At 42.1% G+C, this 18,064-nt stretch overlaps 2 protein-coding genes across 2 annotated transcripts in view; both read right to left on the bottom strand.

Moving 5' to 3' along the window:
- Nucleotides 1–9,453: 9,453 nt before the first annotated feature.
- LOC140743798 (5'-AMP-activated protein kinase subunit gamma-1-like) lies at nucleotides 9,454–16,977 on the bottom strand (the record flags this gene model as incomplete). The annotated part of the gene is made up of 3 exons (XM_073075385.1): nucleotides 9,454–10,350; nucleotides 15,264–15,410; nucleotides 16,858–16,977. Coding segments are annotated over 3 exons (528 nt in total), but the record flags the coding sequence as incomplete, so codon positions are not given.
- The window catches only part of Snf4agamma (SNF4/AMP-activated protein kinase gamma subunit), a 118,514-nt gene continuing 117,425 nt past the window's right edge, over nucleotides 16,976–18,064 (bottom strand). Inside the window, exon 14 of the mRNA XM_073075075.1 lies at nucleotides 16,976–17,537. Coding sequence (XP_072931176.1) covers nucleotides 17,319–17,537 — 219 coding nt within the window. The 3' untranslated portion in view covers nucleotides 16,976–17,318. The remainder of the gene's footprint in view (nucleotides 17,538–18,064) is intronic.

The raw sequence follows: 18,064 nt of genomic DNA, 5'->3' as shown, positions 1-18,064 counted from the left end.
AATCTATTGACACCGATCAATCATTCCTACCTTTTATTGTAAGTTATTTTGTAAATTTTAGTTTTATTTTTTGAATTGTTATCTTATAAAGATACATTCCCAATTATTTAATTTGCTTAATTTTCGTACTTATCATCTAAGGTTTTTATAATATCTTACGATAAGTTTTTCCCCATATTCGTTAGTGTAAGTATATAACTATTATATTTTTAATTTAGGGTATGAACATGTCGCCTAATCTTGTAGTTTTATAATTAATGTACCTGTAAATTAGTACTCCTAAATTTTATCTGTCATTTTAAAAATTATAATTTTGTTTTTTATTATTTTAATTTAGTTATGAACAAGTGAACATGAACAAGAACATTAAAAGTTACTAATCATATATGTATGTCTAACAAAGTGCAAGAACTTCTGTCTAACATGTCTAACAATTTTTAACACTCTTCATGCATGATCTGTTTATAAAGGGTCGATGGAACCTTCAAACCAGCAATTTTTAAATTTTGAAAAATTACGATCATTACAGATATCATTTTTACACATAGAAAAGTGGCATTCGTAAACCAACTCGATACTATGTTAGGGAAAAGTAAGAAATTACATATTCCTGAAATCCCCTGAGAACAATACAAAATCGGTCCACTAAAATGCCACGTATATAAAAGGAAAAGAATAAACGCGTCAGTATTACAAGATACGATTTCTCTTTTACCTATGCTGTATTAATGCCTTCTGGCCAGTTCCTTTAAATTGTTTTTCGTAGTCTGCCTGTAAAGAATTGCACAAATGTGATATTTTAGGTAATATTTAACTTTTTAATATTTAAGTACCTTTTATTAAAGGTCTCTAAAGTTTGTAGTGAAGTCTCCGATTAGACTACATTTATCGGCTCGCAGTAACAAAACTGTTGATCAAAGTAATGTTTAAATTGGTTAAATGTAAATTCATATATTTTTTTTTTATAATTATTAAGGTTTAGGAACCTTTGTTAGGTTAACTTATGTTTAATGTATTTGGGTTTTTTAGCTCAATCTCTTAACATAATTATTTCTTCTTTTTATACATGGACTTGATCATTTTAACATATAGGCTTGGAGCCTACTTACCCTGCGCTGTTCAAGATTTGATCCACAGAAATAATATTTTACTAAAAAAAGTTAAATTGTTAGAAGAAATTATCACAAAGAACTGCTAGTTAAAAATTCTCTCCTATACATATCTCAGAGCTTCTCGTTTTTTACATTTCTACTGTTATTACATTTGAACTATTTTGAATTAACACCCTTCGAAAGAATAGGTACATCGCTAACACCGCGAGTCGTTACTAAGAGACGATAACTTGGGGTACCATGTTGAATAATAATCGGCCTTATTCGTCAAATATTGTTGTTGTTTAATAATAACGAGTAGAATAATTATTGTCGGCTTCTCTGAGAGAGCGACGAGTAGATAAGTTGGACACCCTGCGGGGAGGTTGTAAATTGACTATGTGTATAAAATTGTTAATAACCGAGTTGTTGCTAACACTGTCTTTTTAAAATTGTGGATACCTACGATAACTTTTATTTGGCACGCCTTCAGAGTTTAAGTAAGACCGAGGGATTGATTGAGCGAAAGTGGCCTCCGTGCTGAATAAAAGTCTAACTACCGGACTGATACTAGAAAACCCGAATAAGGCGTTAAATATATTCGTAGAAGATAAGTGATAGCGTGTCATATTTCTAGTAGATAATGTTTTTTAGTTTTTATATTTATTGTTTTTGTAATATTTTATGAAAGATACAACGCACGAACCTCAATAATTTAAACGAAAAACGCAGCCAGACTGCTGTTGTGTAGTTAGTAATATATTTTATTAGTAACGTTTATTGAACACAAAGTTCATAAACTTTAGGTTATTAATACTATAATCAAATAGAATTTAGAAGTTTTACTAATATTATCACTATTCTAGTCAGGTAGGGACATGATTGATCTCGATCCGTGTTGCCATACACAATGATAAATTCCTTTGAAACATCAACTTTCTTTTAATTTACTTTGTTGCGTGTTTTGTGTTTTTAAAATATAAGTTTAATTATACGTTGGTTTGATTTTATTTCTTTTTCTTTAATAAATATGATCGTTGGTTGTTACTTAAGTTTATGAACGCTATCTACGTTATTGCTAAGTAGGGTAACGATTAATTTGTAAGGTATTTATTATTAACAGTTTAATCTATGCTATTACGTAATTTTAAAGCATATATCTAACCTATAATCGTACATTTAGTAGTATAAGCGTTAAAAACATTAAGTTTATCTTTAACCAAATTATATTATTTCTTCAGCTTAATATTAAGTTACGCTAAGCGTTTACATACTGGACGTAGATACCAACTTATTTTATGTTTTAAGAGTTTTGTGTAAGTTCCTATAATTTTAAATGTAGATATTTTTAAGCCATTATAGTTGTACCTGTAATTGATTCTGTGGACTACTTCCAGTTTATATTTTGTCCGACTGTTGCTGAAATGTAAGCACAAACGTGCCTGTTATGTATGATGTAAGCAATGTTGAGAGGGTGTTTTTATCTGGGAAGTAGGCTTATCGAAGCTATGACGTACGGGGTTAGTATTCGGGTTCGTACGAACACATTTTTCGACCAAGCGGGTGTTTTTAGTAATATAGGACATTTTCTAATGCTTAACTTAATGCTTATTTTTAACGTTTAACTAACTTTAACATGACCTGAAATTTCTAAAATCGAGTTTTGTAAAACCATATGGAACTGTTTCCCATCTGTCATCAACAATTATGACATAATCAGGGCAAACGTGAGACGTATATTTCAGTACACGACTTACAAGAAATATTAAACATGGATTTGCTAGCTGATTATGTCATATAGATGGAAACCATCCATTGCGTGCTATCTTACATTGAACAAAATTGCACTATTCAAAATTAAATTTCCCGGTCGATTCAATTTTTATTATTATTTTTGGACACAACTTAGCTCTGCAATTGCGTTGCGAACCCTATATGTTTAATGTTTAGGCTCGCTGCTATAGGTTGAAAATGTTATTAGATATAAGGATATATAATCGCATTATGACTATTAATCTTCTTAGTATTAATATTAGTAGCGCATTTATAATTAAGGAATGCGTCTTTGACGCCTGGTAGTTTGTAAGTGACTGTTCGTGTAACCTATAACTTATAACTTTACTGTTACCAGTTTCTGCGACCAACTCGGTCTGTGTGCTAACATCTTTAGAACTGTCTTATTATCTTTCGCTGTTCGAGTTCCGAATCACAGCAGAGTTGGCACTTCGGCGTATAAAATACATGGCGATCCATTACATATTACACTTTAAGACGAGTAAATGATGTACTAAAATGGAAAGTGTTCTTTATGGGAGCTATTGTAAACCAGAACATCTGCATAGTATGGGTACGGGTTGATCCTATTATAAAGTAAGAAACATACTGTTTGGACTGTGTTACTAGGGTAACATGCATTTATCATGTAATATTCTGTGTAATTTTGTAATCTCTTCTGTTCGTAAATGATCCATCATAATAATTTACGGCTCCAGCAGACTATTTTCAGTTTCGGCGAATAGCATTATGGCGACTTGTTGCTTTCGATCGCGGTATCGAAAAAACGTGTTTTAGCGAGTGTTCATGTTGCAACGCATTTTTTTCGTGCTGACTGAGCGTCCAAAAGTAACTGCCACCGACACTCAATCGTGTGCGGGGTGTAGCTTTTGGTAGCTTTTGGTCTAGCTTCCGCAGTGCAGCTAAATCGTCGAACGCCGATGCTAAAAGTAGCATATATTTTGGTCTACGTCAAATGTAAAATCTTTGAAATTACAATTTTGTGTGTACGGTACACAAAATTTTTGTATTTATTTATTCCTACCAACAAATGAAATCGTAACATCAATTTAAACACCTAATATTACACGTTTTTAAAGTTTTGTAATAAAATATTGTACCTACACTTATGATAAGGGAGCGTCCGAGTCTGAAAAACAACACTTTACTTCAGGTCATTTCGATCTTCTCTGACCATAGAGCAATCAATAACATTGCATACACATCATCTTCCTGCCTAAAGTATACGCCGAACGGTACGTTAGAAGTTACGGAATTGGACCAATGAGGATTTTAATGTAGAAACTGCTCTGATTCGGAACTATTTTTTTGTGATATGTAAACGACTTTAGATCAAGTTTGAAACTGTAATAGAACGTTTAATAAAGCAAAATTGCGTTTTATTTCGACACCTAAAACCTAACTTTTTTAATAAATATATAGCTATAATCCACGCCAAACTGCTAGTCCGCTCTAAATATAGAAACGAGTCGCGTCGAAAAGCAAATTGTAGATATTAGCGGGACGAAGACAGCACGGGACCCCGGCACTCGTCCGCTGCCCGCTCTTACCTACGGATACATTGCTGCGTTAGTATGCCCTTACGTTGCTACAGAATATATGCTTGTAGTTGTGCGCAACAACTTCAGAGCGGACTAGCAATTTGGCGCGGACTATACCATTTTACAGTTTATTACTTTAGATACTATCATAAGTATTACATATATTTGCCTGATGATCATGATAAAGATAGTTAGTTGTTTAACTCTGGCAAAACTAAGGCTTCACCTATTTTTTTCATTTATAAGGGTCGTTACTCGTTACATATCTAACGGAAAATGCGTCACGTATTATCGGTCACTTTACGCCAGAACAGACAATTATATAATAAAACATTCAACCTTTCACACCTAAACGATGATGCGTTAGTGCATCGAGCATACGACGTCTGTTATCTAGCGGTTCAGTCGTTTGTCGATACTAGTGGTTTGATTATCATGAACTCTGGAAAGCTGTGGAGCTTTAATTTGTCCATTTTAAAAATATACGCTGTCACTGTCATTTTTCTACATTAATTCATTCATTGACTCATTATTTTTACTTCAAAAATTTGAGTGTTGCTATATTTTATTCGATAAACGCGGACTAAGAAATGAATTGTTAGTCCGAGGTTACTCCATGTTTATTAATGACATTGTTATAACGAAGTTAATACTTTGTACTCTAAGATTAACTAGTCCAAGTGTAACTATGGATTAAGCTTGGAATAAGTGTTTTTTTTTATTAATGAGGCAAATTAGTGTTTAAAATGAAATAGATCTGTAACAGGACTAAATAAGGCATAAATAAAACCCAGACCGTATATTACCAACATTTATTGGAAATCTTCATACCGTAACATTCAGAGCTGATTCTCTCTAACATTGAAATACACATCGAGAACAGATTATCCGATACATGCATTATTCAAAATGTAAACCGCAATAAAATATATAAAATGCGTCTATTGCAATTAAATAGACACAATACTTTTAAAGATATACAGTATTCACTACAAACATTGTTTTTTATTAATTAAAACGTTTATAACGGATATGTTATCATTACTACTAATAGTTAATCTACTCATAAATTAATAACACATTTTATAATACTTGTAGCACACGTGAGCGTCGAATATGTTGTGTTACGTAACACTCGCGGGGTGGAACATATAAAAAGATGTTTTATATATTTCACACACTAATGTGATAACATATCATCTGGTGATAAGGGGCCATGGAAGCCAAAAAATGAATAATTCGTATACGATATAAGGGGTTTATACAATTATACATTGATTGTGCGACAAGGCCATCGTGGGGTCTTGGGCTAGTTTAAATAAACACACATTGGATAATAACGATAATTACACACATAGACATCAGTTCAACCACGCGAGTGTAGGCCCGCAGCGACTGGTGGTACAAAATTATTACACCAACACCTTACTTGTAATACACAATAGACTTGGATATTGTTAAAAAATGAGAAACTGACACTCCCGAGAAGTATTACAGTTTTACCGCTGAAACTAGCGACAAAAATAGAGTCACCTCGTCAACTACAGACTGTCCGTTAAATCTTATATATCTGCAGACTATGCCGCGTTTAGATTATCCCGAACAATCCGCCGAACTTGCCGAACAATGACGAATACCTAAACTCTGCCCACAAAACAGACGCTTAATCCTTTGAATCGTAGTCCGAAAATCCGACTCCACACGGAAGCGGACGTGGCGAATACCAAGTACACCCGAGTAAGTTATTTACATGCGTGTATTTGAACGTATTTGTCATGTTCCGCGATTGTCTACGTGTTACATTCGAGGGTACAAGTACATTTTAAAACCTTGATATGTAAGTCTCGAACAGTCATAAAACATCGTGCGTAGCCTTGCTTACTGAACTTTAAAACAATGGATATCAAAAACTTAATGGGCGTGAGATCGTTTTATCGTAACAAAAATATATTTGCAATAAAATAAATTTCAATAAATAAAATAAATAGAAATACATTTGTGCTACAGCGTTACATGGTACAAATATTGTGATGAATCGTTGTATAAAATAAAAAAATGGGTGATTCATGAATCCCTCACGCATAGTATTAGTTTAGGCCATTTTATCATTATAATAACATGATTACCATTTATTAAACTAAAGGTTCATAATTTACAAAATATTCTGATGAAGCGTAATTCGTAAAAAATATATTAAAACAAATTTGCCAACAATATATAACATACAGCCATAAAATGCATAGTAAAAAATGGTTGTCGCACGCATAATACATAAATAGAAAAAAGAAATTGACAAATGTCTCCAGTGTTTCATTAAAAGCAGAAAATTCTTTGGTATAAATCTAAAGACTTAAGTATAGAATATCTCAGATCGCTAAAATCAAGAATGACTTATAACTCCACACAGATTCCCCTGTGATGTGGGAGGCGTGGGTACAATACCAGCAAAATTTATTTTTATTGTGTATCATACACATAAAAATGGAAGGTAGTTTTTTTGAAGAAGCAAACGAACACACAGTCCACCTGGCGTAGTTAGGTCACAAAAACATTGGACCGTATGTGAGGCCTATACGAAATGTATGTCCTGTATAAATATTTCCAAGCAGACACTTATATAAAGATACGTATTAACAAGTTTATTTATTCTGGATGTTTAAAAACTTTATAAGCACGATTCAGGATACTAGTATGACACGATACGAGCGCCATCTCTTGCGAATGTTAAACATCTCCAAAATATTAAATATGGTCGATCGTGAGTTATTTTATACTAGAGCCATAAAGTTGTTGCGTTTTATTTATGCGTATACATACATTACTTTATGCAAAAATTAAATTTGTCTGCAATAATGTCTACTGTACATAGTATTTTTTTCTCACGCCCTACATTAGTAATAATAATATACAAATCACGTGTACCGTTACAATTTTACCATCTACTAGTATGTATTATAATCATAAGAGACACCTAACACATACATTAAGATTATTCCTAACATTATTACACTATTATTTATTATCATGAGGAAAACGTATTATACCAATTCAAACGCAGCTCAAAACCTATCTAAAAATATAGTATTAGTATGAAAAAAGTCCAAGGGATTACATAAGATTCTTTATAATCAGTCGCTCATAAGGAAATCTCGCGCAGAATGTTTCCTATGGTTATATTGAGCAAGGATGCGGTCACTACAGAATCGATGACAGTAAGTTTAAAGTTTAAAGAATCCCCTGGCATCCACGCTCTCTCGTAATAAAGTTATCAAGTACACACACATAATTATAATATTCATAAAAAGGGAGATAAAAGTAGGAAGTGAGCCGCGTCGTTACACACAAAACATGCATACACATATTACAATAAAATAGAATAATAACGATTAAAAGTGGAATCGAAACGTTAAAAATCTGCAAAAACAACTAGTGAGCGATCATATCTCAACCGTATATATTATATCGTTCTTAATTCACAACCGTCTCGTATGTTCAACTCAACCACGCTCGAAGCGTAAACACACTATTCAAAACATGCTTATACTAAAATGGTATGGGATTTTTTAATTGCGAGTGAACTTTCGTTTATATCTACAAACATTGAGCGTGTCAGACGCGGGCCGTGACAAAATACTATCGTTCTATATAGTATTATTGATAAGCACGGTCCATTTTTACGCGGCAGTGTTACGATGGATATACCTTCATACCTCAAGACACAATATAGAAAAATATTGTTGTCTGCCACGTCTCGTGTCTGACACTTTCAATGCCTGTAGACATACATGAGCCAAACATTGTCGTATGTAATTGACAGTTCTTATTAAATTTTGTAGATATGTAAAGAAATTGAATAGAAAAAGGTGATATTTCATTAATTTCATAAAACTCCTTTACACATAAACTTTAGATCAATCACAGTATCAATTGAACATCGTATAAATACCAATAAATCATCAATGCGTATGATTATTAATCCTATACATCATTTGGTACAATCAAGATTGTAATTCATAATCGCGGCATTTCTATTTACCTCTCGCTCATTCTTAATAACATGATCGAGAAGCTGACATATTGAATTACTTTCTTTATTGAAACATGCAAACTTATTGAAACAAGCAATTGAATATCGAATTGATAGATCAATGAATTGAATATGAGCATTATTACCATACACCCGTTATTGATATTCGAACAATCCAAATTTTGCCCGACAAAGAGCGAAATGACAACTTCTAGTATTGTCCGATATTAATAATCAATCTATCCAATGTTTTGCCTAACAAAGATCGACATGTTATTATGACAATTTCTTCATACTAAACACTGTCTGGGCAGTGATAGTGGTTAAGAAATGCGGCCTCTCGATCGAGGGGTCCGAGGTTCAAGCCCCAGGCACGCACCTCTGATTTTCAAAATTATGTGCGTATTAGAAATTAATTATCACTTGCTTAAACGGTGAAAGAAAACATCGTGAGGCAACCTGCATACCTGAGAAATAAATAAAAATAAAAATCTCAAAGGTATGTGAAGTCTACCAATACGCACTTGGCCAGCGCGGTGGACTATGGCCTCATCCTTCTCATTATGAGAGGAGACCCAGCAGTGGGACAGTAAAGGTTTGATGATGATGATGAAACACTGTCTTTCGATTTTTGGTAAGTCAAAATTGGATGTTCTCAATTGTCGATCTATGGTAGGAAAAATCTTCGATATATTGATTATTTATAACAGGCATTTTACAGTAGATACGTATTCGATTGATCGCAATCGAAAATCCGCCCATGAATAAGATAAAGCAAGATCCCAGAGCCGCTAGATCTACATTTAAGAAAGCTGAGCATTTTGTGAACTCGTGGGCTGATACGCAGTAAGATGGTTTACATTTGGTACCTTTAGGGCGAGTTTCACCGTGAAACTTTAACGTTAACTAAATCATAACCCGTCAACTCTAAGGTTAAGCAATTTATAGGTTGCACCATTTTAGTTACAAAGTGATGTTAACGTTATAACTAACCGTTAAAGTTATTGTTTTTGTCAACTTTCGCATCTCTCAATGTTGACTCAAACCGTCATTAGAGTGACAAAAATGACGTTAACGACAAATAACTTGGTTTAACACAGAATTGTGACATTTCAACGCTATCGTCAAAGTTATTGTTATAATTAACTTTAACGCTAACTTGAAACGGTCCTATGCTGAAACCCACCCGTATTTAGACAATGACGTAATTGCAAATACCATGCATTCGAGAAACATCCGTTTAAATTGAACTTGCTACCCACTATTCCCTTTGAATCCAAAATTGATACTATTCTCGTCTAGCATTTACGATAAATACAAGAGTATCAATGTTGCTTTCGTTAGTTTGTCACTTTTTGAAGGCTTTTTGTAATGAAAGATTTTTGCACTTACGTCATTATGGTAATTTTACAGACGTTTTATGTCATAGTAAAATATATCTTTTCTTTAGCGTAGGTTTCTAAGATTTTATGCACCTTTAGTAACCACAACTTGTAAAAGCGTTCTGTTTTCGAGCAAGCAAATACGCAAACCATCTTAGCTACATAAGTTTATCAGTCCTCAAAATGTCCGCTTTGCTAAAATGGTGACCTACCTACGGCTTGGAATGAACCATAATCGCTGCAACGGAATCCTACTACTCTTCTTCGGCCTCCGCCGACGCGACTGGTTCAGGTTGATCTAGAACGTTCTCTGTAACGGTGTCTACCGTGTTCTCGTCGGTAAGACTCTCAGCACTGGGGCTTTCGTCCCTCTCCTGTATGGGCCCGTGTTCGTTCCGAAGGCTAGCGCCCTCGCACTCGCCCGTCGGCCGCAACACGAGGTACATTAGCAGATCCGATAGAGATATTATGCCGATCACCTTGTCGTTCTCGTCGACAACCACCAAACGATGCACCTGTGAACAACGCTTGATTTAGTCCAGATACTGACATCTATATATATAAAAATCAATTGCTGTTCGTTAGTCTCGCTAAAACTCGAGAACGACTGGACCGATTTGGCTAATTTTATTTTAGAATAATTTGTGGAAGTCCAGGGAAGGTTTAAAAGGTGAGTAAATATGATATATATTTCATAAATACATTCTGAGCGGTGCAACGTTTGCCGGGTCAGCTAGTATTAAACTAAAAATACTGACATATATAAAAGTTTGAAACAATATCAGACAGGATATCAGTACTGCGTATTACAGGTAGATTAGGATTTAGGAAAAAAACACAATAAAGAAAATAAACTGGGTAACACCGTAAGAGAAAGGAACTTAAGATATCCAACGATGAAGAGCATGGGGTGCAGCAGGCGACCGGAAGGCAGACGAAGGGCAGGGGGTGCAGTAGGTGACCTGAGGGCTAAGGGCCGACGGTGCAGCAGGCGACCGGAGGGCAGACTAAGGGCAGGGGGTGCAGTAGGCGACCGGAAGGCAGACGAAGGGTAGGGGGTGCAGTAGGCGACTTGAGGGCTAAGGGCAGACGGTGCAGCAGGCGACCGGAGGGCAGACGAAAGGCAGGGGGTGCAGTAGGCGACGGGAGGGCAGACGAAGGGAAGAGGTGCAGCAGGCGACCGGAAGGCAGACGAAGGGCAGGTGGTGCAGTAGGTGACGGGAAAGCAGACGAAGGGAACGGGGTGCAGCGGGCGACCGGAAGGCAGACCAAGGGCAGGGGCTGCAGTAGGCGACGGGAGGGAGGACGAAGGGCAGGGGGTGCAGCAGGCGACCGGAAGACAGACGAAGGGCAGGGGGTGCAGTAGGCGACCTGAGGGCTAAGGGCAGACGGTGCAGCAGGCGACCGGAGGGCAGACTAAGGGCAGGGGGTGCAGTAGGCGACCGGAAGGCAGACGAAGGGTAGGGGGTGCAGTAGGCGACTTGAGGGCTAAGGGCAGACGGTGCAGCAGGCGACCGGAGGGCAGACGAAGGGCAGGGGGTGCAGTAGGCGACCGGGAGGCAGACCAAGGGCAGGGGCTGCAGTAGACGACGGGAGGGCAGACGAAGGGAAGAGGTGCAGCAGGCGACCGGAAGGCAGACGAAGGGCAGGTGGTGCAGTAGGTGACGGGAAGGCAGACGAAGGGCAGGGGGTGCAGTAGGCGACCGGAGGGCAGACTAAGGCCAGGGGGTGCAGTAGGCGACCTGAGGGCTAAGGGCAGACGGTGCAGCAGGCGACTGGAGGGCAGACTAAGGGCAGGGGGTGCAGTAGGCGACCTGAGGGCTAAGGGCAGGGGGTGCAGTAGGCGACCTGAGGGCAAACGAAGGGCAGGGGGTGCAGTAGGTGACGGGAAGGCAGACGAAGGGCAGGGGGTGCAGTAGGCGACCTGAGGGCTAAGGGCAGACTAAGGGCAGGGGTGCAGTAGGCGACCTGAGGGCTAAGGGCAGACTAAGGGCAGGGGGTGCAGTAGGCGACCTGAGGGCTAAGGGCAGACGGTGCAGCAGGCAACCGGAGGGCAGACTAAGGGCAGGGGTGCAGTAGGCGACCTGAGGGCTAAGGGCAGACGGTGCAGTAGGCGACCTGAGGGCAGACGAAAGGCAGGGGGTGCAGTAGGTGACCGGGAGGCAGACCAAGGGCAGGGGCTGCAGTAGGCGACGAGAGGGAGGACGAAGGGTAGGGGGTGCAGTAGGCGACCGGAAGGCAGACTAAGGGCACGTGGTGCAGTAGGCGACCGGAAGGCAGGCGAAGGGTAGGGGGTGCAGTAGGAGACCGGAGGGCAGACGAAGGGCAGGGGGTGCAGTAGGCGACCGGAAGGCAGACGAAGGGCAGGGGGTGCAGTAGGCGACCGGAGGGCAGACGAAGGGCAGGGGGTGCAGTAGGCGACCGGAAGGCAGACGAAGGGCAGGGGGTGCAGTGGGCGACCGGAAGACAGACGAAGGGCGGGGGGTGCAGTAGGTGACCGGAGGGCAGACAAAGGGCAGGGGGTGCAGTAGGCGACCTGAGGGCTAAGGGCAGACGGTGCAGCAGGCGACCGGAGGGCAGACTAAGGGCAGGGGGTGCAGTAGGCAACCTGAGGGCTAAGGGCAGGGGGTGCAGCAGGCGACCGGAGGGCAGACGAAGGGCAGGGGGTGCAGTAGGTGACGGGAAGGCAGACGAAGGGCAGGGGGTGCAGTAGGCGACCTGAAGGCAGACGAAGGGCACGTGGTGCAGTAGGCGACCGGAAGGCAGGCGAAGGGTAGGGGGTGCAGTAGGAGACCGGAGGGCAGACGAAGGGCAGGGGGTGCAGTAGGCGACCGGAAGGCAGACGAAGGGCAGGGGGTGCAGTGGGCGACCGGAAGACAGACGAAGGGCGGGGGGTGCAGTAGGTGACCGGAGGGCAGACAAAGGGCAGGGGGTGCAGTAGGCGACCTGAGGGCTAAGGGCAGACGGTGCAGCAGGCGACCGGAGGGCAGACTAAGGGCAGGGGGTGCAGTAGGCAACCTGAGGGCTAAGGGCAGGGGATGCAGCAGGCGACCGGAGGGCAGACGAAGGGCAGGGGGTGCAGTAGGTGACGGGAAGGCAGACGAAGGGCAGGGGGTGCAGTAGGCGACCTGAAGGCAGACGAAGGGTAGGGGGTGCAGCAGGCGACCGGAGGGCAGACTAAGGGCAGGGGGTACAGTAGGCGACCTGAGGACTAAGGGCAGGGGGTACAGTAGGCGACCTGAGGGCTAAGGGCAGACGGTGCAGCAGGCGACCGGAGGGCAGACTAAGGGCAGGGGGTGCAGTAGGCGACCGGAGGGCAGACGAAAGGCAGGGGGTGCAGTAGGCGACCTGAGGGCTAAGGGCAGACGGTGCAGCAGGCGACCGGAAGGCAGACGAAGGGCAGGGGGTGCAGTAGGCGACCTGAGGGCTAAGGGCAGACGGTGCAGCAGGCGACCGGAGGGCAGACTAAGGGCAGGGGGTGCAGTAGGCGACCGGAGGGCAGACGAAAGGCAGGGGGTGCAGTAGGCGACCTGAGGGCTAAGGGCAGACGGTGCAGCAGGCGACCGGAGGACAGACTAAGGGCAGAGGGTGCAGTAGGCGACCTGAGGGCAAACGAAGGGCAGGGGGTGCAGTAGGTGACGGGAAGGCAGACGAAGGGCAGGGGGTGCAGTAGGCGACCTGAGGGCTAAGGGCAGACGGTGCAGCAGGCGACCGGAGGGCAGACTAAGGGCAGGGGGTGCAGTAGGCGACCGGAAGGCAGACGAAGGGTAGGGGGTGCAGTAGGTTACCGGAGGGCAGACGAAAGGCAGGGGGTGCAGTAGGCGACCTGAGGGCTAAGGGCAGACGGTGCAGCAGGCGTCCGGAGGGCAGACTTAGGGCAGGGGGTGCAGTAGGCGACCGGAAGGCAGACGAAGGGTAGGGGGTGCAGTAGGCGACCGGAAGGCAGACGAAGGGTAGGGGGTGCAGTAGGCGACCGGAGGGCAGACGAAAGGCAGGGGGTGCAGTAGGCGACGGGAGGGAGGACGAAGGGAAGAGGTGCAGCAGGCGACCGGAAGGCAGACTAAGGGCAGGTGGTGCAGTAGGCGACCGGAAGGCAGACGAAGGGTAGGGGGTGCAGTAGGCGACCGGAAGGCAGACAAAGGGCAGGGGATGCAACAGGCGACCGGACAGTGGAGATCACGCTCATGAAATTAAAGTCAATGTCAGTTCTGTGTCAAAAAGGGGGAAGGAAAAAAACTGGATGGAGGAGGAGTCGGAGATATAGATATCCGTCAAATTACCCCTAAAAATCTCGGTATAAACGTGGCTATGATTACAGAGCAAAATAGGAGACGCAGCCAAATGGGAAAGAGAACAGAAATGAGATGTCAATGCGGTCATCTACAATAAAACAATTCCAGTAGACGGGCAGCGTGTTAATATTATTTAATTTTGTTGCATATGCACCTTCCACCAAACTGCACCTTTGACGATTTCAAGAAGGATATAGATTGGCGGCTTATGGAACACTTTTGGACAAACCCTATAGCGTTGGAGGCGACTTCAATGCAGGATGGAGGATGGAGGACTAAACGTACAGATCAAATGGGCATAGCTACTTGGAATGAAGTCAGAAGTTAACCTAACCATCCTTAATGGAGGACATACATCAACTTTTGAACGAGGAGATAGGCAATCTATACCGGACGTAACTACGAGTATGGCAAGTCCTAGCCAGCAGAGAGGATAACTGGAAAGATTTTGCAAACGAAACGATGGACATAAATACATTACGTTCGTGATTCCACCGTGCAACCAATCGGCCAGTCAACCAATTCACCAATGCAACCAATCGGGTGGAACTTCCACAAGGCCGATATCTACTTAGTAGCAGCTACAACAAAAGCCTGTGATGAAGCCATGTCTAGAAAAGAGAAGCCAAAAAGAAATAAGGTGTATAAGAATCATACAAGCTGGAAGGACACAGTGGAAATGGACCGCGAACTCCAGGCGTGTTATTAGCGGGAGATGGCGTAGGATCGACATAAAGGGAGGCTCTCATTGTCGCAAGCCAAGACACTTATTGAGTCCTCGCAGCATCGCATTGAAAGTGGTAGAACCCTTTGTGGTTCGACTCCGGCGGCACCACCGCCACAACTATTTCTGCCTTATAACAGCAGTGTTGAGCGCTGCTAATTTCTGGTTTGAAGGGCGTGGTAAGGGAGTACTTTTCCGACGTGATCCCCTGAGGACTGTCAGGGGTAGCGGCGCATCTGTTGCCGACCTCAGGTAGGAGTATCTGATCCTAACTGGGATTGATTACAGATGCCCATGGGCGGCAGTAGCCACTTACCATCAGGTGGACTGCAGGCTCGCCTGCTACTCCATGTTATAAAAAAAAACACACTAGCTCCCAAAAATCTTTGCAGCAGTACGTAGTTGGTCTTACCTCAGCGCGCACGATCCTTTCCATGACCTCGTAGAGGGTTTCATCGAGGTTACACTTCTGCACCCCCTCGAACCACTCGTTGCGGTGCTCGTTGGCCTTCTTCAGCGACACGTCCAGGTTGTTGTAGGTCTTCTCAGCAGCCAAGTTCTGGAAAAACAGAAATCAATTGTTCTCAATCTGGTCTAAATGTGTAGTTTAATATTAGGTTATTATTCATATCTCTAAGACTTCTAGTGTGTCGTGTGACTTCGGGAGTGACTCGAGCGCGACAGATTAACATAATTATGGCGAGGATTCCTTGCACCATAAAGTACCCTTCAACATATATGAACTTTCTATATAGAGGTGTATGCACAGGGCAGCTTAGTAAATATATATAAATAAACACAAATTAATAAATAAAGAAAAAGTAGACCAGATCAGAGACATGTGGTCTATACGAATTATCACTTACACACGGCGCTTCAGTATTTCCATCAGACTCCATTACCGTACCACCAAATTTCCATTTTTTTATTTTTTATTTAGAGTATTTGTTAATACAACGGAGAAGTAAATGCTTTAATTAAGCCAAAACGCCAAAAACTTGCGGTTTCTTTAATCCCCATTTATTTTCATGTTATTTATTTTTTACAAACTCTTTATTAAATTGGAGTGTATCTATATCTAATTATCTATGTATGTATGTTCGCGTTAAATGTTACAGTTTAAATTTTACCCACTTCCCTGCATCTGATTGAGCTAAAATTTTGCAAGCGTATGTTGATAGGATGACAATGCAACATTTTTATGATATGAAGTTAATTTGATGATGGAGCTGGATGGTGGCCATAGGAATTCTGTAATAAAACAACGTAATCCAATCGTGTTTGGGCTCGTGTGATTTGTTTTGACAAAGACTGTAGTCCTAAATGGCTTGAAAGTGGAGCTGGATGGTTGCCATGAGATCATGGTTGCTATCATTATACGACGCAATTCCGACGAGTTTTGGTTTGTTTAATTCGTTTTGGTAAGGACTTCTTTCATGATTATTCTTCTTCGTTCTTTCATTAGAACTAGAGCTCTTTCATAAGACTCTATATGTCTAATGAAAGAGCTCTAGTTCTAAGTGTTAATCAAGCTCTGACGGTTGCGCTAAAAGGTGGCGATGCGATAGAGTCCTGTGACAGACGGACGGGCAGCAGAGGCTTAGTAATAGGGTCTCTACGTGTTAAATACGGAACCCTAAACTACTCACAATAATATCAAACTTAGCGTAGATGTCCTTGAGCCGGCCTTCCGAGTCGATGAGCGGCAGCGCGGAGACGCGGCGGTTCACGAACTTCCTCAGCGCGTCCGTGATCAGCGTATACTCACAATAACATCAAACTTAGCGTAGATGTCCTTGAGCCGGCCTTCCGAGTCGATGAGCGGCAGCGCGGAGACGCGGCGGTTCACGAACTTCCTCAGCGCGTCCGTGATCAGCGTATACTCACAATAACATCAAACTTAGCGTAGATGTCCTTGAGCCGGCCCTCCGAGTCGATGAGCGGCAGCGCGAAGACGCGGCGGTTCACGAACTTCCTCAGCGCGTCCGTGATCAGCGTATACTCACAATAACATCAAACTTAGCGTAGATGTCCTTGAGCCGGCCCTCCGAGTCGATGAGCGGCAGCGCGGAGACGCGGCGGTTCACGAACTTCCTCAGCGCGTCCGTGATCAGCGTATACTCACAATAACATCAAACTTAGCGTAGATGTCCTTGAGCCGGCCCTCCGAGTCGATGAGCGGCAGCGCGGAGACGCGGCGGTTCACGAACTTCCTCAGCGCGTCCGTGATCAGCGTATACTCACAATAACATCAAACTTAGCGTAGATGTCCTTGAGCCGGCCCTCCGAGTCGATGAGCGGCAGCGCGGAGACGCGGCGGTTCACGAACTTCCTCAGCGCGTCCGTGATCAGCGTATACTCACAATAACATCAAACTTAGCGTAGATGTCCTTGAGCCGGCCCTCCGAGTCGATGAGCGGCAGCGCGGAGACGCGGCGGTTCACGAACTTCCTCAGCGCGTCCGTGATCAGCGTATACTCACAATAACATCAAACTTAGCGTAGATGTCCTTGAGCCGGCCCTCCGAGTCGATGAGCGGCAGCGCGGAGACGCGGCGGTTCACGAACTTCCTCAGCGCGTCTATGATGAGAGTATCCTCGGTCGCCGTCTCGATGTCGTTCAGCGTGCCTATGCGCAGGTCGCGCAACTTGTTCTGCAAGTACGCAGGCTTCGGCAGCTCGTTTATCTGGAAACAAAAATGCAACTAATTATTATAATGTTGATAGTAGAATGTAAGAATATATAAAATATTTGTAATCATTTACCATTACTACATTCTGGCAATAAATAATTTGGAAAGGTTCGAATTCCACTCTGATTTTCAAAGTTATGTGCGTATTAGAAATATGGTCTATAGAATATAAAATTTGAACACCCATATGAGATGTTAACCTAAGAGTGTAAATTCTCTCATATGGATACAAACAGATCTAAGATGGTTTCCGGTTTCCGAAGAAATAAACATTTTGAATACATAAAAATATATGCGAAAATATATAATCCCAAAAATATATTAAATATATAAAAATCAATGATGGCCGTCAAAACATAAACAATTATTCGCGATGAACACAACAATTCATATATTCCTTAATTCGCAAATCAGCCAACTCCACTTTTTTCAAAACGTTTTTTTTTATATTTTTTATATTGATTTCGTTCAACACCATTTATTTTGAAAATAAATAAAAAACCTATTTTGAATTAAAAAAA

Source organism: Epargyreus clarus, unplaced genomic scaffold (genome assembly GCF_041222505.1).
Source record: "Epargyreus clarus isolate Ecla_fem2 unplaced genomic scaffold, WU_Ecla_fem_2.2 ptg000007l, whole genome shotgun sequence".
Classification (NCBI taxonomy): Eukaryota; Metazoa; Arthropoda; class Insecta; order Lepidoptera; family Hesperiidae; genus Epargyreus; species Epargyreus clarus.
The sequence above is the reverse complement of the archived record's forward strand: the minus strand, read 5'-3'. Positions and strand labels throughout refer to the sequence as shown.